Raw genomic sequence first — 26,937 nt, forward strand, 5'->3', positions numbered from 1 at the left:
CATCCAAGAAAAGTGTGTATCCAACCTTTGCTTGAAGACTGCCAGTGAGGGGGAGCTCACCACCTCCTTAGGCAGCCTATTCCACTGTTAGGCAGCCTATTCCACTGAGAGCTCCGTTAGCTCTTCCGGGAGCTCATTCCACCAGATAGGGGCCAGGCCTGAAAAGGCCCTGGCCCTAGTTGAGACCAAGTCCACTTCCTGGGGGGAACCACCAACAAATTAATACCCACAGAGTGAAGAGCTCTGTGGGGAGCATAAGAGATAAGCATTCCTGCAGATAGGGAGGACCCAGGCAGTGTATAGCCTTAAAGGTCAAAACCCAAACTTTGAACTTGATCTGGAAGCTAACCAGCAGCCAGTACAGCTGCTTCAGTAACGGCTGGACATGGGCTCTCCAAGATGATCTAGTGAGGATCCATGCAACCGCATTTTGTATCAGTTGCAGTTTCTGGGTCAGGGACAAGGGTAGGTCTGTGTAAAGCGAGTTACAAAAGTCTAATCTGGAGGTGACTGTTGCATGGATCACTGTGGCCAAGTGTTCCTTGGACAGGTAGGGCGCTAGTAGCTGTGCTTGGCGCAGATAGAAAAACGCCATCTGGGCTACCTTCGTTACCTGAGCCTCCATAGGCAGAGAGACATCCAAGATCACCCTCAGATACCTGGCCATAGATGCAGATGTAAGTTGCACCCCGTCCAGGCCGGGGAGACACGCTTCCTGATCCTCTTCCCTTCTACCCAGTCACAGGACTTTCGTCTTGGAGGGGTTGAGTTTCAGACAACTCTGCCTTATCCATGCAGCCACTTCTTCCAAACAGCTGGCAAATGTTTCTGGGGGGAGATCCGGCCATCCGGCCGGCCATCAGGAGATAGAGCTGGGTGTCATCTACATACTGGTGACACCCCAGCCCCTAACTCTGGACCAGCTGGGCCACAAGGTGCATATAGATGTTAAAGTGTTTAGGGGAGAGTATCGACCCTTGAGGTATTTCACGCGGGAGCACAAAGGAGTCAGACAACTCCTCCTCCACAGCTACCCTCTGTGACCAGTTCTTAAGAAAGGAGACCAATCATTTCAAGGCTGTTCCCGCAAGCCCTGTGTCAGTGAGGTGGCAAACCAATATCTTGTGATCGACCAAATCGAACGCGGCCAATAGATCTAACAAAATGAGAATGGCCGATCCACCCCAATCACTCACCTTAAGTAGCCATGATGAACAGGGATCTAAGGGGCAAGTGGTCGCCCTCACTGGCAGTTTGTCCACTTTGGTTAATGAGAGCTATCTGAAGCCATCAAACTTATTCCCCCACAATGGCCACAGAGCTCCCAAGTCACGTTCTGTATCAATTGTGAGAGTAAGGTTACGGCAGAGCAATAAGACTTTATCTGCAAAAAACCTCGCTAATGCCTCACAGTGCAAGTCCAATTTGCTACTGTTTTGGTACCCTTCCTAGAGGGTGGAAAGAGATAGAACTACCCTATATAATTGTGCTGGGCAAGAGCTAGCGGACGTGATTTCCGCAGCCCCGCCACTTTCACTGCCATCTCATAAGTGTGCAATAAGATGTCCTTGCTGCCTCATCGTGAGACTTCCACCACACTCACTCTAGCCATCTCACATCCCTTCCTCTACCGAAGCTCCTGGAAATACCAAGAAGCCTGTTTGAGGCCTGGGTGGAGAGGGTGCCTAGGAACAATCTCATTGATTGTAGCCATCAGGAGGGACCAAGGCTGCCTCCACCAAGGCTGCCAACGAGACAACAGAGGGCATTAGGTCCCGCAGGGCATTCAGGAATCTCTCTGTGGGCAGACTAAAATACATCCGTCACCCAAGGTGGTATCCTTAGCCGGGCCTTCAGAGCATGGTAGTCTGACCATGCGATATAAACAATAAAAAGTTGCAGACTTTTAACGAGTTGCAGTTTTTTAAAGCTGCAGACTTAATTTGAAGACTAATTCACCGGTGCTTTAATTGACTAACGAGGGAGGATAACTTTAAATGGGTAGGACTATATCAGACCCCTAATGGATAGCTGGTGGTATCTATAAGGAGCTGGCTGTTTGACTAAAGTGAGTGGCAGATAGCACAATCTAGGACTGCGAAATTCCAGAAACACCAAGTGAAAATTGAAATGCCCAATTCTAGGCCTAGGGCTTTATAATGGTTAGTGGCCAAGGATTGGTCCATGAGGTTGAGGTGACAAGTATAGCAAACTTTGTGGTGTTGTTGAAGAATACAGCTTAGCCAGTAAGGTTGGTAGAAAGAGCAAAACGTGGGTTGCGGAGAAGAAAAAATACCAAACTCTGTCCACTGGGAGTCCCAACTCAAGACCCCTCCAAGACTCCACAGGATGCAAATTAAGGGCATGCTTGATCCTCCCCCATCTGGTGAGTTACCAGAAAAAGAAAATATTATTTCCTTCCAACAGTATTTATATGTTTATTAAATGCTAAGTTGTCTCGTGGTTCCATCCCCCTTTCAAAGTGGGGACCCTGGTGAGAGGAGCTGCACGAAGTGAAACAAGAGCTAAGACTGTTAGAGCTAGCTTGTAGGAAAATTGTGTCACGAAGCATCGAAAACATCATATAGGTTATTTATGAAAACCAATGAAATGGCTATTCACTTTGGATAAAGGGCACCAAAACATTAATGAATTGGAAATCAGCTGTGAGGCATTTGCAAGCTATTTTGTGGATAAAGTCTCAACACTCCACCACGACCTTCCACCAGCCTTAGACATAGAAAGGGAACTAAAGCCCCCTGGGCTTCCTTTGAAGGAAATGCTTGATGGCTTCAGATGACTTTTGCTGACAGAAAAGGACAGCATGCTGACTTCAGTGAGGCCGACCATATGCCCCCTAGACCCCTGCTCCTCATGGCTAATCAAAATAACAGCTAGAAGTATAGACACGCCCCTCCCCGGAGATAATCAATCTCTCTTACACAATGGGAGAATTCTCTGAGGGGCTGAAGGAAGTGGTGGTATGGCCATTACTGAAAAAGCTATCACTGAACCCACAGGAATGTGCCCACTACTTCCCTGTCTTGCATCTAGCATTTCTAGGAAAGGTAGTGGAAAGGACCAACTATCAGCATTCCTGAACAAAGCTTCAGTCCTGGAACCAGCCCAGTCAGTTCTTCTGGCCTGGCCATGGAGTTAAAACAGTGCTGGACACCCTGACAAATGACCTCTGTCACCAGCGGGACCAAGATGGATCACTGCTGATCATATTACTGGACCTCATGGCAGTGTTCAACACAGTTGATTACAAGCTGTTGAAGCCAGGATGTGAGGGACCAACTCAGTGCTGCCAACTCCAATGTGGAGTGCCACAGGGAGCAATTTTTCTCCCCAATTCTATTCAATATCTTCATGTACCCTCTTCCCCAGCTGGTGTGGAGGTTCAGGTTGGGATGTCATCACTGAACCCAGCTATTCCTCCTGATGGATGGCCACCCTGATACAACCCCAGATTAATTAGCCAGATGTCTGGAAGCATAGAATCATAGAGTTGGAAGGGACCTCCTGGATCATCTAATCCAACCCCCTGCACTATGCAGGACACTCACAACCCTATCACTCATCCACTGTAACTTGCCACCCCCTTGAATCTTCACAGAATCAGACTCTGTCAGATGGCTATCAGCCTCTGTTTAAAAATTTCCAAATATGGAGAACCCACTACCTCCCAAGGAAGCCTGTTCCACTAAGAAACTGTTCTGTCAGGAACGTCTTCTGGATGTTTAGATGGAATTTCTTTTGAATTAATTTCATCCCATTGGATCTGTTGAAAGTATGTTGAAAAACACAGGCCCTGGGGCACTCCACTTGTCACTCGTCTCCAAGAGGATGCTGAACCATTAACAAGTACCCTTTGGGTACAATCTGTCAACCAGTTATCAATCCACCTGACAGAATTAGGATCCACACTGCATTTCACCAGCTTGTCAACAAGAATATCATGAGGAACCTTATCAAAAGCTTTACTGAAATCCAGATAAACTACGTCCACAGCATTCCCCTGATCCAACAAGGTAGTCACTTTCTCGAAAAAGAGATAAGGTTGATCTGGTTCCCCAGATACTGGTTCCCCAGTATCTCCAAAGGTGCATAAAATGCCTTTTTCCCCACCACCATTTTGGCCAGAAAACAACCGCCCTATTAATTACATCTGAAAGATGGAGAGTCTGGCCCAGTGTCACAGTGAGCTTCAATAGCAGAATGGGGGTGTAAACTCAGCTCTCCCAAATTCGTAGTCCTACTATACTGTGCTGGCTCTACCCTGATTCAAAATGGTAAAAGGAACCCTCAGAGGGAAAGGCTTTGCAACGGAAAAAAACCGAAAATGTAAAGAGGCAGAAAATGAACAGGGCAGTCATTGCATTATTAACCCAATTGCCCCTCATAGTTTGAAAGTGAATCTCAGAAGGACAGGCTGTTACGCCAAGTAAAAGAACATCTGCAAACAGGTTTTGAATTGCATGACGTTCATCCAACTGTTTATGGATTTGGAGAGATGAAGTTCCAAGCCCGAATTCTGAAGAATGGTAGCTGTGTCAAGGGGCATTATTTCTTGGGTTAGTTAAGTAGACATACAGCCTAGGATTACAGTGTAAAGAACTAGAAACAAACAAACATAGAATTATAGAGTTGGAAATGACATCCAGGGTCATCTAGTCTAACCCCCTGCACAATGCAGGAACTCACAACTACCTGCCCACCCACAGTGACCCCTATTTCATCCCCAATTTCATCCCCCCCCCCCCAAAATCTATCCTGGCCTGGAGGAAATTCATCTTCTATCCCACAGTGGCAATCAGCAATCCACACGGGAGCTAGGCAAGAGTACACAATCAGAGGGGTTCCATGTCAGAGACAAATGATACAGGTATATACATGAGTTTTTATAACTTAACAGACTCCACCTAAGAATTGGTCAATTGACCTAAAGCAGTGGTCCCTAACCTTTTTCAGGCTGGAGACCGGGGAGGGGGCGAGAGGGAGGCGCGGGTGCTGGCACGCCGGCACCCTCAAACCAGCATGCGTGCTCCGCCCTCATGGCACGGGGCTCACTGTGCCAGGAGCGGGCTGCGGGGGGGCATGGGCATCAGCACGCCAGCGCCCACAAACGCGCAGATGTGGCAGTCCCTGGCTCTGCCGGCGCCCACGCCTCCCCCCGCAGCGGCTGATCGCTCCTGGTGCAGTGAGCACGTGCTGTGGGGGGTAGGGAGGCGCGCCTGCTGGCACGCCAGCACCCATGCCTCCCCCCCCCGCTTGTGGCTCAGTATCAAGGCCTCCAGAGCCCGGTACTGGGCCGAGGCCGGTGGTTGGGGAGCACCGACCTAAAGTATACGTCAGAGTGACATCAGAGTTAGGGAGGAACAAAGCCGCCTCTGAGCCATTTATGCAAATCAGCATGGCCAGAACCTTCCGGCATGAAAATATTCTTACACTTCGTAAAAAAGTGGTTCATGAAACTATACATGGTAGAGGCTTAATTACATACAAAATTATCTTAGTTTCAAGGCAAGCAGGCAGCTGGTGTTCCCAGGGTAAAAACCGGACTCTTACAAAGGTTTTTTCCAAGCGTTTAAACATGTTAACAATCTAAGCATAATATCAGAAATACTATCGATATTACCAGAGGACCATCAGGAATGAAATACATTTCAAATGTTAGCTGCAAGATTTAGCTTGTAGCTCCAGCAGGGAAGGTGGAGATTCAGAGAATCATCCACTTTAGAATTGGGGATGCTGTCTTTCAACAAAGGCAAATAAACAGGCAATCTTGCCATGGGAGCATGGATTACAGCTATCAGGCAATTTCCTTTCAAGGGGTCAGTTTACACATCACACAGACTTTCACTTCAAAGGCCTTTACAACAACAACTCTCAGGGATAGGCAGATGAATTCCCGAGCAAGACATATTGGCTATAAATCTCCAGGGGAGTCCTGCAGAAGATGGCATGGCCATGACAAGGTGTTTTCCACATGAGGAGGGGCTTGAGTATTTCCTCCATTGGTGCCAATAGGACAGAGCAACAGCAGAAATTCCACATGGCATGTTTCTCTGTCCCAGTCCCCTGCCATCGGTTATTCCATGTTCCCCCTGCACTACCAGAGCTTTCCCAGGTTCTTCTTTCTCAAAACTAGGTTGCAAAGTTTGGGAAAGATTGGAGAAAAACGAGGGAAATCCGGGCAAATAACCTGCACAAAGACAACTAGGGTGAAAGCATCCTTAGGCTCACAGGGCCTAGTTTCTTGATTCTTTAGATCAGTGGTCCCCAACCTTTTTATCACCGGGGACCAGTCAACGCTTGACAATTTTTCTGAGGCCCGGGGGGGGGGAGTAGTTTTTTGCTGAGGGATGTTGCTGCCGCCGCCTGAGCCCCTGCTCCGCTTGCTTTCCCGCCGGCACCCTTGATGTCCTGCTTCCCGCTGTGGGGTGCTGCCAGCAGCAGCTGCGCCATGCCACGCCGAGGGGGAGCCCCAGCCATGGCTTCCGCCGGAGAGCACCAAAGGTGAACCGGTGGCAGAGTGGCAGGGCAGACCCCAAGGCAGCAGCCGGGGAGGAGGACGAGGAGGAGCCGCAGCCCAGTACCAACTGTTCCACGGACCAGTACTGGTCCCCGGACCGAGGGTTGGGGACAGCCGCTTTAGATCAGTGGTCACCAACCTTTTTATCACCGGGGACCACTCAACGCTTGAGAATTTTACTGAGGCCCGGGGAGGGGTAGTTTACTCTCTTCTCCTCTCGACCACTGTCTTAACACTCTCTGACTCTGGTCGCTATGGTAATGTTTAAACATCCAAAATAAGATACAGATACGCCACAAAAATGAATATAAAGAACATTTTATTTTCATGGAAATTTTAACTCACGACAATGACAAATCAATGGGAACCCTGAGCTTGTTTCTCTGCAATGAGACAGTTCCATCTGGGAGTGATGGGAGACAATGACACCATAAGTGTGTTGCTTATGTCCAGTCAACATTGTTTTGTTTTGGTTGCTGCCACTGTAGAAAACCCCGCTTCACACAGATAGGATGTTGGAAATGGCAAGAGGGCTTTCAGCGAGGGGGGGGGCCTCTCTCAACTCCCTCCCAGCCACACTCTGGGACTGCAGAGACATTGGAAAGGGGAGAGTCGAAGCCCTGCCCTCTCCAGCTGCCTCCCCCAGCCCCGCGCCACCTGCCCCTCCTGACGAGAACTCACCCAACAAATTTGCTGTTGCTGTTTTTGCATGAGCTGCCGCCGGCTGGTCCCCTCGCTCTCTCCCGCTCCTGCTCCTGTACCAGGAATGAGCTCCCTTCCCAGCTTGCCTGCTTTCTTCTGAACTCTGCGCCTCAGTTGCTCCGAGCTGCCAGTGCACGCCTTGCCAGAGAAGCAGGGGGGCGGAGAAGCCCAGGCAACTGCTAAGCGCTGGGACTTCCGGGGGGCGGGAAAACCGGGACAGCGCTTGAGCTCAGGGAGGCGGGGTGGCTGGGGCCGGGGAGGGAGGTGCAGGCATCGAGGGCACAAGCGTGGAGCTCTGTGCCTGCACGTGTGCGCTTGCCGGCTCGTTGATGAGATAAAGGGCCGAGGGGGGGGGAGAGAGAAGACATCCTTCGCGGCCCACCTCCAATTAGTCGACGGACCACATGTGGTCCGAGACCCACAGGTTGAGGATTGCTACTTTAGATCAGTGGTCCCCAACCTTTTTGAGGCTGGGGACTGGCAGGGCGTGATGTGCGGGCGCGGCCCTGATTCCTTCTCCCCCTCCTCCTGCAGTAAGAAGCTTCCCAGGCTGCAAGCTTGCGGGTTGGGGACCACTGTTTTAGATGATTCTTTAGTCAGAAATCAATAGGCACGAATTCAGATGTAAAGGTGACTGACCACAGTTCCAATGGGATTGCAAGGCGGAGTTCTTCTGGCAGGTGTTTGTTTGGGGCCAATGAATCTGCTGAGCATTATCAGTAAGGGCCCCACTCTGCACCCTTCTCCTGTCCTGGACTGATTGTGAGCAGACTGACTAATATACTTGACCAAGGGACCAAGCCCTATGAAGATAGGTTGTGGGACTTGGGAATGTTCAGCCTGGAGAAAAGGAGGTTGAGAGGGGACATGATAGCCCTCTTTAAGTATTTGAAAGGTTGTCACTTGGAGGAGGGCAGGATGCTGTTTCTGTTGGCTGCAGAGGAAAGGACACGCAGTAATGGGTTTAAACTTCAAGTACAACGATATAGGCTAGATATCAGGAAAAAAAGTTTCACAGTCAGAGTAGTTCAGCAGTGGAATAGGCTGCCTAAGGAGGTGGTGAGCTCCCCCTCACTGGCAGTCTTCAAGCAAAGGTTGGATACACACTTTTCTTGGATGCTTTAGGATGCTTAGGGCTAATCCTCCGTTGAGCAGGGGGTTGGACTAGATGGCCTGTATGGTCCCTTCCAACTCTATGATTCTATGATTCTATGATTCTAAAACTCTGGCAACTAAAATGGTTATCTCTGGTTCTTTGTCAGAGAGCAGAAATTACAAGGTCATAGATTTACTTACAAAAGGCTTGTTTCCCAGCAAAGCAACAAAGCTGTCATCCCAACACTGCTCATATAAGGGGCAATCTAACAAAATGTGTGAGACAGAGTCAGGGCAGCCAGAACCACACAGACAGTCTCGCATGGTATGGGATATGGTGGAATCTTCCCTCTAAGACCTTTGAGGGGAAAGCATTCATTCGTGCCAGGAGAAAAGCTCTTCTCAGGGGTGGGACATCAAGAAGATGCAAATATGTAGACATAATATTTCTCTGCATAGTGATGCCAAAGAATGCTGGTGAGCAGACTCGAGGCTGGGTAGGTATGAGTTCTTGCTGCTCATGATCTAGTATTCTCTGTTTAATAATCCGGAAGATACATTCTTCCAGAGGGAGTTCAGATCGATGCCAATGGAGACTAATTTTTGTTCAATAGCCTGGAACCATCGAAATTTAAGAGGGTCACTTTTTAGACAAGTTAAAAGGCTGCCAGTTTCTACTCTAAAATAGAGTCTGATCCAAAATTTAAAAGTAGCTATCCAGGCCCTTGTCACTACCCTAATTTGGCCAAATTCTGCGCAAATGGCATGATAAGAGACACATTTGGGAACCCCTGCAATTTGCCTATAGAAAGCAGATTGAACACCCTCAACAGATTTATTAAAAGCAGGAACCCATAAGGGGCATCCAAACAGGAGCTGGGACATCACTTTGGCATTAAAAATTTTAATTGCTGCAGGAATAAAGAGGTTACCTTTCGCAGAGAAAAATAACTTTTATCAAGGAAGATGAGGATTTGGCCAGATTGATAGCTTGTTGGCAGTGGGAACACCAGGTCTGGTTATATTGGAAGGTAACACCTAGATACTTAAATGTTTTGACTTGTTCTATTGAGTTGCCTCCAATAGACCAAGTCATTGCATGCCAGCTCTTAGAGAAAACCAAAACTTTTGTTTTACCATAGTTAATTTCTAACTTATTATCTTGGCAATATTGGTAAAGTATCGTTGTAAGCCAACCCTTGTATATGAGAGTATTGTAGTATCGTCGGCATACAACAACAAAGGAATATGCTGGGAACCAAGGGCCATTCCGCACTCGTTCAAAATTGCACGGTTGCAAATTGAAATCGCTACTAATTTGCTGTTATGCACAACGTCGTTGACAATCTGCAACACTCCTGAAACCGATCCGCAAAAAGCGCTTCGTTGTAGCGCTTTCAGGGAAATCCCAAAAAGTGGATTCACCCTCCGGAAAGCGCTACACTCTTGCAACCAATCTGCAACACTAGCGGGAAAGTTCTGTGCGTTACCATTGTTGCGGTTTCTGCAAAGTCCCTCCCCCTGGCGCTCTCCTGTAATCTTCCGGCGGAGCGATCGCCATTTTTTTTTCTCGGAGCGAGCGGAGATCAACGCACCAGCGAGCCTTCGTTTACCCAGAGAGGCTTCCCCGGCTGCAGTCCCTCCCCAGAGCTGTTTTAAGTCACCAAGCACCAAGCACCACACAGCCCCGTTTGCTGGTTTATTTTCCCTTTATTTTTCACTCTATTTTCGGCTGAAAATCGCACCTGTGCGGGGGGTGGGGGTTGTTTTTTTTCACTCAGGGGGAGTGTGGCAACAATGAAACGGCAGCTCAAACACCACCTGCTAGCTATATGGGTCTCTCTGTTGCAACGAATCAACGCAGATTCATTGCAACGTGGGTTTTTTTTTTTTTTTGAAAAACCTTCCTTAAAGGGAAAGGGGCTTTTCGGGAGCATGATAACGGCTGCCCATTGGCTGCTCGTTTGATTGACAACCAGGGGCGGGACAAAGCTCAGCAATATCGCTTCCTGGCTAGCGATTTTTGCTGAGACCGGAAACCTGTGGGAAACGATAGAGACGCAACTGGATTCCACTACAAAGGCAGGTATGCATAATGACGAATTACAATATTTAAAATGGCGTTTTTTCGTTCCGAAACCAATTTGCTACATAGATCCTGGTGTGGAATGGCCCCAAGTTTTGGGGGATGACCATTAATAGGTTCCAGTTTTTGCGCTAAATCATTAATGAATAAATTAAACAACAAGGGGGCCAGAATACAGCCTTGCTTAACTCCAGTGGTTGTTGAGGTTAAGTCTTAGAAGTCAAGTCTCTCTTTGAAGAATACCGGACTTGACAGGAGGTGGACATATAAAGTTTTTGGATGAGAAACACAAGTCTCGGTTCCATACCCATTAATCACCATTTATTCCAGAGCATATCCCTATCTATCTTATCAAAGGCACTTTTAAGGTCTATAAAAGCTGTGTATAGCCTCTTACCATTTTGGGACGTATATTTCTCTGTATATTTTTTTATTAGATCCTGGAACGGACTCTGGAACCAGACAGTTCTGATGAAGAGCCACCTCCAGTTTATTCACCCCCTTCGTACGACATGCACATCTTTGATAGGCAGTATCTACAAGCTCCACCAACCCCACCTCCCCGGTAGGTGGAAATATGTTTTTGGCGTTAACAAAGTCTTTATTCAAGTTGTGCAGAATCAGGGCAGCTGGACTGATTTTCTTGCATCTGATCCTAGCCTATAGGATCAGATGTTTTTAGATTCTCCTTTAGCCATGAAATTGTGAGTTACATCTAACTGTTAATTGGGACTGTTACTTGTTTAACATCTTGATAAACTCTGATGTTAAACAACTACCTCTGTCTGTCTGCTGTGTGGCTGCAATCAGGACACATAAGGATTCTTCAAGCTGTGAACAGGCAACAAACCTGAAAAATGTGTAATATTCTGCACCAGCAAGTAGCCAATGAAATTATGGTAAAGGGATGCATACTGCAAGGCAAACATTTTACAGTCCCAGCTTCCCCTAACCTAACACACACAATAAGGTGACCAGATTGGTAAAGAGGGACACCATTGGCGTGGGGGGGGGGTTCTTGATTAAAAATGTGGTCTATATGGAGCAACAAAAATTTCATAGAACACATAGAACACAAAAATAGTATTGTAATATATATATATATTTAATTTCAACATAAGTACAATTTGCCAGGTACCCCCCAGATGTCCCTCCAAAAGTGGGACAATCTGGTCACCTTAACACACACATGTTCGGCACAAAAGGGGAGGTAAAAATACCCTCCTTGGGGATAGATGAGCTGCTTCAGGTAAGCCTCATCCTGAATCTTAGAACTAATTTGCTGAGCAAGGACAGGTGAGAAGGAAGCTTTGGTCTATGTCAGAGGTCCCTAATCCTTTTAAGTCTGTGGGCACCTTTTGAATTCCAGTACGATGGGAGCAGCCACATAATGTTTGCCATAAAACAGCTGCTGCAGGAAGTGGAGCCAGTCATGAAGAGCCTGCCACAACTTACCTTTAGTAATACAGGGAAAATCCTTGTGCTGTGGTGGCAGTTGCTGCCAAAACAAGGTTTTAAAATATCTTAACAGCCAATCAGGTCTCCGGTGCCTAATCAGAAGAAGTCTTCGTGGGCAAAAGCCCACTTTCTAATAACCCCTGGCAGGGGTCAGGAAAGGTGTCAGTGTGTGCCAAGGCACCTACATGTCTGGTCTGTGTACTGGCTGGGAGGAAGATTTCCTGGTAGTTTGTTTCTCCTTTCCCTTAAATCCTTCCAGACCCCCAGCTTGTTGCTGCTGTTTACTATTTAAGGCTTCTATGTTTCGCTGATTAATCATAGACTAAAACCTACACCATTTAATTGAGCAACACATTAAAAAAAAAATTGGTGCAGTACCTGCACAACAGGTACCATTTTAGAAGAGGCATCCCATCTCTCTCCCAGAAGGGAATGCCTCTTCTGAGATAACTGATTTCCTCTCTAGGATGAGGGAATTTGTCTTCTAAGTATACTTTTCCCCTTCAAATGTTGTGATTTATTCTTTTGCAGATTTATGTTGATTTAAGATATGATGTTAACCAACAATTTTTTAAGCTGTTGATAGTCATAATGATATCACTACCCTCAAATTCTGTACATTCCAAATAGCTGGGGGATGCTTTCTCTCCTCCTTGTTTTCATCTCTGTGTGGATGTCCTAATAAAGAATTATTCATCACTGCCTCTTGCCAACTAACTTTGAATGCTCTGAGATGAGAAATCCTCAGCTTTGAGACACACCAATAGTTAGCATCAACAAGCCAAGTCCTCTGTATCTATTTGGCTGCCTCTATTCCTTCTGTGTCTGTTTCTTGCTCTTTGGCTTCAGGTACCACTTTCCAAGAGGCCTTCTCATGGGCATGTCATTTAAGAAAGTCTGAGCAGTTTTGTCTAAACTCCTAAAATCTTGGCAGAACTTCACTGAGTGGGTGGTTCTCTTTTTTCTTACTCTTTTTTCTTTGAGGTTGGTTGGTTGGTTGGTTATTTATTTATTTGTTTGTTTGTTTATACTGCCCTCCCCAAAGGCTCAAGCTGGTTTACATGAAACAGCAACAATACAATTAACTCAGTTTATGGTGATGTGGTAATAGCAGTAACAACAACAATATGATGATAATAATTAACATTGTAATTAATTCATAAGGTCATCATTACTTGACAGTAATTAATGCACACACACATATATAAATTATACCCTGTGTATGAACTGTGTCCTTCTTGAACCTAAGGCCCAACAATTCCTGTCCTAACCCCTTGTCTTCCATTTCCCTTTAAGCCTGGATGCAATACTAAACCGAAATACCTCCTTCTAAACACACTTCTATTGATTGTACTACTAATCTTCCTAATTTATGCAAACTACAGAATTCAGCAATTGGGATGCAGCATTTGACACCCACCCCATACAGCCTTTAGATAGAATAACAGTAAGTATATTTTATTAAGCTTGAGATTTGACAAAAGCGGCTGTACCAACTCATTCCAAAATACTCGAACAGGAAAAATTCCTTTTGATGCTAGGAAAGATTTACATCGTAGTAGCCAAGATGGTATGTTTGGTCCTTTAAAAGTAAGTAGAACCTTTTGATTCTTATTGTAGTTATTCAAAACTTCTACTGCTGTTAGGTCAACTTGAGAAAAACTTAACAACACACTCAGATGTCTAATCGTCATTCGTTTACTATTCCATGGAATATGTTTCCCATTGTAATGGCAAACAGACAAACTTTGCAGGGAACAAGAACCAGCTGAGAGTCATTATTAGCCTTGTTATCTGTAGGCTGTCCACAAGCAGGGAAATTGGGAAGATTGCTAGCTAGTAAGGATGAAGACCTAATGGATGGCTTAAGGGTATCGCTCCTTGAGGACACACCATCATGCGGTGAGCTTATCACATTTTGTCCTTGACCAGTACATGCCGAGCCTGGTGCTTTAATAATTAAAGTGTCTATCTTGGAATGAAGCAAATCTTGTTTATTATATAAAAGCTCCACAGTTTTTGCAATAAGATGTAAAATGTTAGCCATTGACTCCAGCTCCTCAGCAGAATTAAAGTTGGAAACTGAGTTCTCAACCTGAAGCTGCGTGGAATTCAAATTATTATTGTCATTACGACATTCCTGGGATCCCGTAGAAATAATTCTGGAGTCATTAATATCAGGCAAATCAGATAGAGTGGAATATCTGTTAGAGGTAGGAACTTGAACAGGAAAAAAGTTTCCAATGTTCAGCTGTTTAGAAGCCGGGGGAGAATGTCCTTCTTCCTCCCTTCTGCGTTTAGTAGATCCTATATCAGAAGAGATAACTGATAAGTTAAACCAACAAAGAAGGTCTTAATTAAACATATCTTTACTGAAACTTGGAACCCTTGCAGCCTCCAGCCTCCAGCTATACAGTGATTCAAAGTCAAAATAAGCTTCATATGGAGCAAAACGCAAGCTAGTAACTCCTCTGCTGCTCCCCCAGTTCAGTACCCATCATTGTGCTTCTGCATTACCTTAAAAAAAGTAATCCAAACCTTCCTGAAAATTTTCGCACAATTATGCAAAACACCTCAAACGGCAGCTTAGTGCATGGATGCATTCTTTGGGAATTATTGGCCCAGAACAAATTGGTTTTTCCAAGGGAAAATCCACTTTAGATCTTTGTTTGCTTTTAGTTTCTTTAGCCACAAAATACATGAATCTCAGAACCAAAAAACTATTCGTTGCTTTCATGGATCTGAAAAATGCCTTTGACTCAGTCCCAAGGGAGGCCCTTTGGGAAAAACTGAAGCATCATAATATTGATCCATGCTTACTATTTCTACTCAGGAAACTAACTACTGGCACTGCATGTCAAATATTCTGCTCAGGGCCACTTAACTGCCAAAGTGTTACAAAAGGAGTGAAACAAGGCTGTGTTTTTGCCCCACATCTTTTTAATTTGTATTTGTCTGACTTGGTCCAGAATTTTGATCAGATCAATGGACATCCTCCAAAGGCTGGCTAAAGAAAGTATTTTGGAATGAGTTGGTACAGCCGCTTTTGTCAAATCTCAAAAATGTGGCACAATTTAAGCTTAATAAAAAACACCACAAAGAGGATGTCAGACACAGTTGTTCTTATATAAGAGGGGATGGAGAGGCCATGGATAGACCTTCAGCCCCTCTCATTGACCTTAATGCCTCTTTAGTCTCCATGACCATCTTACCAAGTGCTGCAACAAATCTGGATCTCTTTCCAACAAATGAAGTGGGCAAGACTTGAATGGAGTTATCTATGCTGAAACAGAGTGATCCAACAGCAATCTCATTGCAACCCTTACCCACTACATCATAGGAGTGTGCCAACCATCTGAACAGCTATCCTGATAACAAGAACTTGGATCCATTCCATCCCATTCAGCCTACAACCGTTCCCCCCTCTTCAAATCCTGCGTCAAACTCAGTTTCAAATGGCTGCATTTTTAATGACCCTCTAAAGACTCTGGATCAGATTGAAGAATCAGAGTGACTAGCCGCTGCACAGTTTGTTCAGGAATTTCGGCTCGTCTCATGGAATATTGCTGGTTGGAAAGCCAAAGTTCACGACACTGATTTTATCAATTACTTAAATTCCTTTGATTGTATTTTACTTCAGGAAACCTGGATTGCATCTGATTTGAATTTAAAGGGTTCATTGTTCATAATTTGCCAGCATACAAAGTGTGCTTGAAAGGTCGTTTAAAAGCAGGCCTTGCCGTGTTATTTAAGCCTTATTATTCTATTGTTTTTCTTGACTCTTTGCCTCCTTGTGTTCAGGTACTCTCTGTCCATATTTTTGGAACCCTTTATATTATAATCAACTAGTAATTAAGCCCGCTGTAACTGCAATACAGCGGGCGCTAGCTGGTTGTCGGGGCCCCCCCCCACGCCGCGGCCTACCCGGGTGTTCTTGGTCCGTGGTGGGGGCCGCGCTGGTGGTGGCGGTGGCGGGCCATTGTCCGTCTTCTGCGGCAGTGGTCCCCAACCTGCGGGCCACGGCCCGGCGCCGGGCCGCAAAGGCCATGGCGCCGGGCTGCGGCTCCCTCTCCCCGCCCCCCCCCGCGCGCAGTAAAAAACTTCCCGGGCCGCAAGCTTGCGGCCCGGGAAGCTACTTACTGCGGGAGGGCGGGGAGAGGGAATCAGGGCCGGGCCGCGCTCGTGCAGGCCGCGCCCGCTCGGCCCGATCCGCGGGCGCGGCCCGCGGGTGCGGCCCAATCCGTGGGTGCGACCAGCGGGCGCGGCCGGGCGTGGCTCGCGGGTGCGGCCCGCGGGCGCGGCCGGGCGTGGCTCGCGGGTGCGGCCCGCGGGCACGGCCCGATCCACGGGTGCGGCTCGCGGGCGCGGCCCGAAGCATGGGCGTGGCCCGCGCGGGCGCGGTCCCTGCGGGCGCGACCCGATGCCCTGCCGGTCCCCAGCCTAATAAAGGTTGGGGACCACTGTTCTGCGGGGTATGGTGTGTCTTCGGGCTCCGCTGATGGCCTCCTCCTTGGCTGATGCGGCGAGAGGCACTTTGCACCTCTCGTCACGTTAGGGCATGGGGCTCCGCGCGACTGCTGGGGGATCCCTCGGATGGCTGTCTTGGGCGGCGGCGGCTGTCTTGGGTGGCGGTTGTCTGAGGTGGCGGCCTGACACGGCGAGAGGCGCTTCGCTGAGCGTGGCTCGCAGTTGCTGGGGCTGGGAATCAGAGTCTGTCATGAGGAAGGGTCCAACCCGGACCCTTCCTCATCCCGGACACATCCCGCCCCAGAACACCTTACTCTTTTATTTAGTCTGTGGCGCCCGTGGCACCACGAGCAGTGTATAGATGTTTATTTTCCATCCACTGTTGATAAGAGCCTTTTGCTTACCTGGGACACGCTCTCTGAATTGGTACTGTGCTTGGAAAAAAAATTTGCACTAGGTTATTTCATTATTTTGGGAGATTTTAATGCCCGGATTGGTCCTAACAATTTTATTATTGGTACACAAATGGGCTATATTAATGATGTTAACATTCCCATTGTTCTTTCTATGGAGCGACACTCTCAAGGATACCATCATAAACAGAGCTAGCTTTAATTTAATGGAATTTTGCATTATGCATTATGTAGTACTGTTAAATGGACTTTCGTCTTTTGCTTTTGCCAATGAATTCACTTTTGTTTCTGCTCGGGGCTGTAGTGTAATCGATTATTGCATGTGTTCGCCTGCAGTATTAGCCAATGTTAAGTCCTTTGTCATTGGCGCGCGAACAGAAAGTGGCCACCTTCCACTAGAATTGATAGTATATCGTCAAGAAGTTCACCTTGCCAGTGGCCTCAATCAAACTGACCAGGACTCTGGTATTATATTAAAAAGAATTAGATGGTCCCCCCAAATTGAGGAGAATCTTCTTCTGGCTCTAGATACAGAACCTTTTTCAAGACTCAGAACAAAGCTGGCTAATGCGCACTCATAGGGGGAGGCCATTTTGGTGTACACACAGTTGATCAATTTGTTTGGCCCCTTGGCTAAGCCTGTTTCCTCCTCCTGTTCTAGACCTTCATCTTGGTTTGACCCTGCGTGTCATAAGGAGAAGAAAAGATTAAGGTCTCTTTTTAGAGAATCTCGCAACTCTAATGACTCAGACTTGTGGCAGGTTAAAACCCATCAGGACATACATTGATACAGATTCCTAAAAGCCAACTCCTAAAACAGTTAAAAACCATGGCAGTCACTAACCTGCTAGCCCCTCAGAAATCTAATATAGGAATGGGAGGAGGGAGCACAGATCACATTGTGAGTGCTACACTCTTAACGCTGGGAGGCCCATCAGATCTTCCTTGCCGTGCTGCAGAAGATCTCCATTTTGCAGGCCCTGCGGAATGCTGAAAGCTCCCGCAGCTCCTCTGGGAGCTCATTCCAACAGGTAGGCCCCCCCTTGAAGTCCTACTGTATTCCTCAACGTTGTGAGGAGGTGAACTGTAGAGGTCACAGCCCGCAGGACAATTACAGAAGCCTGGGGAAGGACCTGGCAACACACCCCGTCATTTTTGCCGAGAAAATTCTTTGGAAAGTATATCAACTATGGTACGGTGTGGTAGGCACCGCAGGCCACAAAGTACCAAACAAGCCACTGGGGAAGGGCGACAGCTCTCTATCAGTAAACTGGGCATTTATGATGCAGATGGGATAAACCCTCTGGGACACCTAGCTGCCGATGTAGCCCACGGAGAACGCAGAGGCTTGAGCCAAAAGAAAACCAGAAAGATTGCAACATGGAATGTATGTGGAATGTCACAAGGAAAAATGGATATTGTGAAATCAGAAATGACCTAACATCAGTCTGCTTGGCATCAGTGAACTACACGGGACAGACAATGGCCACTTTCTATCTGAAGACTTCACAGTCTACTATTCTGGTGACGACAGTATCAGAAGAAATGGTGTGGCCTTTGTCTTCTCCATAACAAGCTATGGATGTGAAAGCTGGACCCTAAAGAAAGAAGACAGGAGGAAAATAGATGCTTTCAAATTATGGTATTGGAGACGAATGCTGCGAATACCATGGATAGCCAAAATTACCAACAAGACTTGGAAAGATTATAGTCTGCCTTTTTCTGGCAGATTTTGGGAACTCCAAATTGTGTCCCTTACTCCTCCTTATGTCTTGAAATTGGCTATAATCTTCTCAAAACTAAGGCCTGGATTTCTACCTTCAAATATTGGTTAAAACTGCATTTTAGAGTTCGATCAGATAGTCTATTGGCCTGTTTATTGAGAGACTCTTTCAAATTTAAATGATTTTCTACCATCCTGACTACACTCCAACAAATTGGCATTGACTACAATTACATCTTATCTCTGAATGAATCTTCCAGTATGCACCAACAGACAAAGGCTCCTCGATCAGGAATTCCAAAAAGTCCATCCTACTGTTCCGGCAATTTGCTCTCCCCGTGCTCTTGGTCTCCAAGTGAACCATGGGATAATGCCAGCTTACTTCTTTAACTTGGCAAATCCCCTTTATCGCAGAGAGTTTTTGCCTGCTCCTTCCCCCGCAGTGAAGGCTTTCTGCGCAGCTGGTCCTCCATCCGGCAGCCCCCTCGGCGCGGCGGTCCGCGCTGGCCATTGGCTGGGTTCAGCGCAGGAAACTCCTTCCCCCGCACCGGAGCCTTTTCCCGCAGTTTGTTCTGGGGCGAGTGAGTCCCTCGCAGTGAAGCCTTCTGGGGCGAGTGAGTGACAATCAGAGCAGCCGAAGCGGCTCCCGATTGGCTGCTGCGAGTTTTTATCACAGACTCGCCCCGCCTTTTTCTCCACCCACCTACCCCTTACTGAATTATTCCTACCGCTCTGCGGAGTGGTTACAGATTATTAAAAGTGTCTAATGGAAACACTAACACTTCCAGAAGGGCTATATGGAAATCCTGCAGAGCAAAAAGATATCAAAGGCATAGCCAAAGGAGACTGATTTTCAATCCTTTCCTAATGTCAAATTTCATCTTACATGTCTGTCCCTTTGACTTGACTCAACAGGACTGATATCCTGAATTCCAATGGTCCTCAAGTACAACGGTACAGGAACTGGAATCCCCCACTGCTAGGAAATCTTCCTGATGACTTCCTCCGCATCCTGCCCCAGCAAATGGACAGAGTACAGGTGAGAAGTGAACACTATTTTCACCATTATTTAGATACAAAATTACTTTCTGGCCTTTGAGGGAGTAGCCAGGTGGATTTTTCTCCTTGATGCAAGCTACTTAGCAAGGGATATTTTGAATAAGGCATTTGTGGGCCAGAAACCTCACGGGTTGAATCCTGAGGCTGGGAGCCAGTATGTATGAGTGGGTGACCTTGGGTGTGTCACAGCCTGATAGAGCTGTTCTGACAGAGCAGTAATACCACGGCTCTCTCAGCCTCACCTACCTCACAGGGTGTCTGTTGTGGAGACAGGACAGGGAAGGTGATTGTAAGCCGCTTTGAGACTCTTTCGGGTAGAGAAAAGCAGCATATAAGAACCAACTCTTCTTAGTCTCACCTACCTCACAGCGTGTCTGTTGTGGGGAAAGGGAAGGTGATTGGAAACCGCTTTGAGATTCCTTAGGGTAGAGAAAAGCAGCATATAACCAACCCCCCCCCCCATACCTGGAGTTCCCAGATATGCTCCCTGAGGGGAAGGGAGTTCCTGGATCTATGCTGATGTCTTGTCTGTAGGGACATAAAAGTGCCCGTTGAAACTTGGCGGAAACTAAACACCTGGATCCTTCTGGATTTGAATTGTCATTTCACATCCTGTGTTTTGTTGTTGTTTTGAGTTAGATGCTTCAGATATTTTTAAAGTTGGCCACATTTGATGTGGTCGACCACGAGCGATTGGTACACTGCCTTGCCGGGGCTGGGATTAGAGGGAAAGCACTGAAACCGGACACAGAGGGTTGCTGTGGGGGAGGAGCTGAGGGCCCAGTGGGAATTGTCAGTTTTCCGCAAGGCCTGTAAGATGGAGCTCTTCCACCAGGTATTTGGTTGAGGCCAGGGTAAAACCCCCGTGTTTCCATCAAAGACCCCTTCCCAATGTCTCATAGTGTTCTAGAGAAGTCTTAGACCAGCTTCCACTCACTCCTAGTGGAAGAAAACTCGGCCTCCATCTGATCCGTCTGAACAAGGTGCGATGGGATAGATTATTTGTGTTTTTGACCACTTGCTTGTTTTATTGTAAATTGAAGTTTTTATGGGGTTTTATTGTATTTTAATGTTTTATTCTGTGCAGGTTCCTAGGAAATGCGGTGGTAAATAAACAAACAAACAAAATAAATAAATAATAAATTACAAATACTGCAGAATTTGTTTCTGCAAATCATAGAATCATAGAGTTGGAAGGGGCTATCCAGGCCATCTGGTCTAACCCCCTGCTCAACGCAGGATCAGCCCAAAGCATCCTAAAGCATCCAAGAAAAGTGTGTATCCAACCGTTGCTTGAAGACTGCCAGTGAGGGGGAGCACACCACCTCCTTAGGCAGCCTATTCCACTGCTGAACTACTCTGTGAAAATTTTGTTCCTGATATCTAGCCTATATCGTTGTACTTGAAATTTAAACCCATTACTGCGTGTCCTCTCCTCTGCAGCCAACGGAAACAGCATCCTGCCCTCCTCCAAGTGACAACCTTTCAAATGCTTAAAGAGGGCTATCATGTCCCCTCTCAACCTCCTTTTCTCCAAGCTGAACATTCCCAAGTCCCTCAACCTATCTTCATAGGGCTTGGTCCCTTGGCCCCAGATCATCCTCGTCGCTCTCCTCTGTACCCTTTCAATTTTATCTACGTCCTTCTTGAAGTGAGGCCTCCAGAACTGCACACAGTACTCCAGGTGTGGTCTGACCAGTGCCGTATACAATGGGACTATGACATCTTGTGATTTTGATGTGATGCCCCTGTTGATACAGCCCAAAATGGCATTTGCCTTTTTTACTGCTGCATCACACTGCCTGCTCATGTTTAGTTTACAATCCACAAGTACCCCAAGGTCTCGTTCACACACAGTGATACCTAGAAGCGTATCCCCCATCCAGTAGGCATGCTTTCATTTTTCTGACCCAGATGCAGAACTTTACACTTATCTTTATTAAATTGCATTTTGTTCTCATTTGCCCATTTTTCCATTGTGTTCAGATCTCGTTGAACTCTGTCTCTATCTTCTGGAGTATTTGCCAGTCCTCCCAATTTGGTGTCATCTGCAAACTTGATGAGTAGTCCTTCCACCCCCTCATCTAGATCATTAATAAATATGTTAAAAAGTACCGGGCCGAGCACCAAACCCTGAGGTACCCCGCTACTCACCTCTCTCCAGTCTGATGAAACACCATTGACAACAACTCTTTGAGTGCGGTTCTCTAACCAATTCCCTATCCACAGAACTATCTGAAAATCCAGATTGCAGTCCTTCAACTTAGCCATCAGAACATCATGGGGAACATTGTCCTCCGGGACATCTCCAGTCCTTAAAGAGGTCCCAACGATGATGGACAAGGGCTGTGCAAGTTCTCTGGAAAGTTCTTTGAGCACTCTCGGGTGCATTTCATCTGGCCCAGGGGATTTGAACTCATCCAGTGCAGCTAAATGCCTCTCAACAACTCTCTGTGCATGTCAACCTGCCACCCAGACAGTATCTCTTGGCTACTGCCATCTCTAGATGTGCCTAAACCCTTTGACCTGTGGGAAATAACAGATGTAAAATAGACGCTGAACCTTTCTGCTTTCTCTGCATCCTCCATTAGAGTTTGTCCATCTGCACCCAACACTGGGCCTATTGCCTCCTTTACTTTACTTTTGCTCCTCACAGAACTGAAAAATCTTTTCTTGTTACAGTGGGCTTCCATGGACAATCTTAGCTCACTCTCAGCTTTGGCCTTTCTGATGATTGATCTACAGTGTAGGTACTCTTCTTTAGAGCTCTGTCCTTCCCTCCATTTCCCTCCATTTCCCTTTTCTTTCTTAGTTCCTCTTGAAGTTCTCTGTTCATACAAATAGGCTTCTTAGAGCTCCTCCAGTGTTTTCATCTTTCTGGGATAGTCATTGATTGAGCATGCAATAGCTCCTGTTTGAGTAGCGCCCACCCTTCACATGCTCCCTTCCCTTCCAGCATTCTCGTCCATGGTATGACACTCATCATGTCTCTGAGTTTATTAAAGTTTGCCTTATGAAAATCCAACATCCGCGTCTGGCTACAAGCTTCCTTGGCTCCCCATCTCAAAAGGAATTCTATGAGGACATGGTCACTTACCCCTAGGGTCCCCACCTCCTTCACCTCATCCACCAACTCTTGCCTGTTGGTCAGTATTAAGTCCAGTATGGCTGAACCTCTTGTGGGTTCCTCTACCATTTGATAAATGAAATTGTCAGCCAGGCAGGTCAGAAAGTTGCATGACTGAGGACACTTCGCAGAGTGTTTCCCAGCACACATCTGAGAAATTGAAGTCACCCATGATGACAAGGTCCTGCCGCTTGGATATTTTCTCAAGCTGCTCACAAAGTGCAGCATCCACATCCTCTCGTTGGTCAGGCGGTCGGTAGCAGACACCAACCACCACACTGTTTGTTTTCCCCTCGCTTATTTTCACCCAGATGCTTTCCACTGTAGATATGCTCTCCTTCACTAGAATTTCCTGACAGGTAAGCCCTTTCCTCACATACAGTGCCACTCTTCCACCTCTTCGATCTATTCTGTTTTTTCTGAACAGTTCATATCCATCCACCATTACATTCCAGTCATGAGAATCATTCCACCAAGTTTCTGTGATGCCTACTAGATCATACCTTTCCATCAGCATGAGAAGTTCCAGCTCTTCCTTCTTATTGCCCATGCTTCGGCCGTTAGTATAAAGGCATCTGAATCCTTTTACTTTTGGTTCCCTATGAGCTGGCCTTGCCGGTTGGGCTGCCTCCGATCGTTTTCCTTCCATACATTCCCTATGTTGATCGTCTCCTTCCCCTAGTGGCTTTAGTTTAAAGCTCTCCTGATGAATCTCCCCAGGTTCCTGCCAAACACATTCTTCCCCAGTTTCGATAAGTGCAGTCCATCAGGTGCTAGTAGGCCTTCCTCAAGAAAGCCTATCCCATGGTCCCAGAAACCAAATCTCTCCTGCTGGCACCAACTACGCAGCCACTGATTCACCTCCATTATCTTCCTCTCCCGATGCATTCCTCTTCCTTTGACAGGCAAGATTGAAAAGAATACCACTTGTGCCCCCATTTACTTGAACTTCCTCCCCAGATCTTGATAGTCTTTTTTAAGAGGAGCGATGGTATTCATGGACATGTCATTCGTTCCCACATGGCCCATCACAAATGGGTAGCGATCCATAGATTTGAGGAGTTTGGGCAGCTGTTCTGAAACGTCTTTAATTTTCGCCCCTGGCAAGCAACACACTTCTCGGGTTAGGGGGTCGGGCCCAGCCACATGGCGATCCATTTCTCTTAGCAGAGAGTCTCCAATTACCAGTACTCTCCTTTTTTTTTCTTCTCAACTCCATTTCCTTCTATCCCCGTGGCCTCTTCACTTTGTCTTAGACTTTGTTTTGGTGCCTCTTCTCTCGTTGACCCTTGCACCTCGTCTGCAAGGGCCTGAAATCTATTCTGGAGCTCCTAAGGCCCCGAGAACCGTCTCGCTCTATGCCATTGAGTCTTTTTCCGAACTGTCTGCAGAGTCTCTGTAGTGAGGTCAATCTCCTTATCCTCTTCAGGACTGGTTGTATCCTCTTTATTCCAAGTTGCACGGCTCTGGTCTATGAACTCCTCCCCTTTCTTAATTTGGGCCAGAGTAATAATGCTGTCTTCTAATCCACTAATCCTTTCCTCAAAAAGTCTTACCAGCTTACACTTGGCGCAGATGTAGTCCATCTTGTCTTCTGGGAGAAAGGTAATCATGTCACACTCACTGCAGATGATGGGATGAGTGTCCTGGAGGTCCATTGTAACTTCTAGGCAGTGCCACTACTAGGGAAATATAATCTACTGATTCTAATTGCTCGGCCAAGAACCCCAGGCCAAGAGCCCTTTGTCTCTCGCCCTTCGACTCGCGCCAAAGGCTCGCACCTCTGGCAAGGAGCAACCCTTTTTAATCCTCCCAGCAATCACCCAGCAATCACCTCACCCAGTCAGCACAATAGCCTCACCTGGTCAGCAGCAACACTCCCCAGTAGCTCTCTCCACGTGCTCTCAGTTGTCTGAGCTGCACCAAATGAATGCACCAAACTGTGACATAGGGGTGGTCAAACCATGGTTCCCCAGATGGCCATGTACTGCAATTACCATGAGCCAATGCTGGCAGAGGCTTATAGTAATTGTAGCCTATGGATATCTGGAGTGCCACAGTTTTGCCACTACAGTTGTAACATTAATGGAGGAGGTTGTTCATTGTCCACAGTGGCAGTCCAGATAGTCTGGTTTGATTGTTTAAAAAATTGGTCCTTCTTGACACTATAACCCTTTGTCCAGAATTCACAAAGCTGCCACCAGACTGCCGCAAGGCAGGAAAGTCAGGGACCTCAAGGCTCATTAGATCAAGAGAGGAAATGGAAACAGTACCTGGAAGATGAGCGGATCGCCCTCTTCCTGCAGAACGAAGAATTCATGAAGGAGCTGCAGAGGAACCGGGACTTCCTCCTTGCCCTCGAGAGAGGTAACAGTTTTTTTTTTTAGTCTTTGGTGCATGTTCTCTCATGTGATTCAGTCCCCATTGTGAAGGGCATATGATGTCATACATTCTCGGTGTCGTTGGCAGTCACATTTTGTTCTGTTCTGAACAGGGCATCATGATCCAGTTTGGGGCCCATAAATGTTCTCAGCCTTCCATTCAAACATTAAAACTGTTTCATACATTCAGTCTGGTCCCTTGGTGAGGAGAATCATGAGAAAAAGCAAAACTTCAAGGATTGCCAAATCTGAGGGGATATTCCAGGAGATTTTAGGGGTGGGACAGGTGTGTTTTTGGGAAAGGAATTAGTTCTGCAGGGTTTACTGCCATGGAGTCCACCCTCCAAAGCACCCATGTTCTCCAGGGGAACTGACCTGGGTTGTCTGGAGATTTGTTGTAATTCCAGGAGATCTCCAGGCCCCACCTAGAGGATGGCAGCCTTAAAGAGCTGCCTTATCCCAACTATTTTGTCCACATAACTCAGTATTTTCTTCTGTCTGGCAGCAGTTCCCAAAGATCTTTCTGAGCCCTGCTACCTAAAATTTAATTGGAGATGGCAGAGACTGAATCTGAGGTCTGTAGATGGTACGTTCTGCCACTGGACTAGAGTTCCTTCCCATATGAACAGAGGAACATGCTCAGTCAAACCAATTCCAGCTGGTCCTGTACTTCATAGTCTGGCTGCCAGTGGCTCTCCAAGCTTCCAGACAAAGGCCTCCTAAGATCCTGTAATTGGAAATATTGAGGATTGAATTTAGGACCTTCTGTATATAAAAACTGTTCTCTCCCACTGAGCAATGGATTCTCTTTTTGTACTGGACTCTATTGAAACCTAACTGTGATTCATCAGATATTCAGTAAGCCCCGCACAAGAAGTTAAACCACATATATACATCTGTGATCCCCACATTTCTTTGGATTGTGCTATAGTGTAAGTGCATTTATATCTCCAAGCCATCTGAAGTTCCTGGACGGTTAAACAGCATCAAGTTAGAGGAAGTTCTTTGGTTGTTTTTTTAGATCGATTGAAATATGAGTCAAAGAAGTCCAAGATAAGCTGTGTTGTTCTCAGTAACAATGCCAGCTTCTCCTCCACACTAGCAGGTACATAGCATTGAATTGTCTTTCTGCATTGCCTGTTCTGTTGAGGAACTGTGATTCTTACAGTTGTGCTGAGCCTCACACACGGATAGTGTTGTCACCTTACCTCAGAATTTCACTTTTATGGTCTGTTGCTAAAATGAGAAGTTGCAAAGCCAGCAAAAAATGTTCTAGTCTAGGCACTTCAGGCAAGTGTGCATCATGCTTGCTCACAGAGAAGTGATACATGCTTTTGTGACTTAGTGTGCATGTTTAGTGGTGGTATAGTGGTTAAGAGTAGCAGCTTCTAACTTGGCTAGCTGGGTTTGATTCCCTGCTCCTCCCCCACATGCAGCCAGCTGGGTGACCTTGGGTTTGCCACAGCACTGATAAAGCTGTTCTGACCGAGCAGGAATCTCAGAGCACTCTCAGCCTCATTTACCCCACGGGGTGTATGTTGTGAAGGAAAGCAATTGTAAACCACTTTAAGACTCCATCAGGCAATGAAAAGTGGGGTATAAAAACCAATTCTTCACAGACTGAACTGTGAAGATAAATAAAGGGGCCATTTGTCAGGGTTATTTGGTTAGACCAGGGTTCCCAGACATGCCAATATTTTCCTTGGTGCCCACCATGCTTTTGCCCACCATAACTATTGTAAAACAGGACTTATTATTGGCTCACCTTACTCAAAGGGTTTCCTGTGGCTGCAGAGTGGGGAGGGAGGTATTGCATTTGGCTCTGTCACCTGCGGCAGCCATTTTAATATGGTGATCTCCACACACCCTCAAAAATTCCATAAGTGCT

General features: G+C 46.6%; 1 protein-coding gene across 9 annotated transcripts in view; it reads left to right on the plus strand.

Moving 5' to 3' along the window:
- Positions 1 to 26,937, plus strand: part of CUEDC1 (CUE domain containing 1) — a 145,744-nt gene that overhangs the window by 68,683 nt on the left and 50,124 nt on the right. For all 9 annotated transcript variants that reach the window (XM_077311589.1, XM_077311586.1, XM_077311591.1 and 6 more), the window contains 3 exons: positions 10,859 to 10,986; positions 19,398 to 19,521; positions 24,852 to 25,035. In XM_077311589.1, the coding sequence (XP_077167704.1) occupies positions 10,859 to 10,986; positions 19,398 to 19,521; positions 24,852 to 25,035 (436 nt within the window). The remainder of the gene's footprint in view (positions 1 to 10,858; positions 10,987 to 19,397; positions 19,522 to 24,851; positions 25,036 to 26,937) is intronic.

The sequence above is a fragment of the Paroedura picta genome, chromosome 15 (assembly GCF_049243985.1).
Source record: "Paroedura picta isolate Pp20150507F chromosome 15, Ppicta_v3.0, whole genome shotgun sequence".
Classification (NCBI taxonomy): Eukaryota; Metazoa; Chordata; class Lepidosauria; order Squamata; family Gekkonidae; genus Paroedura; species Paroedura picta.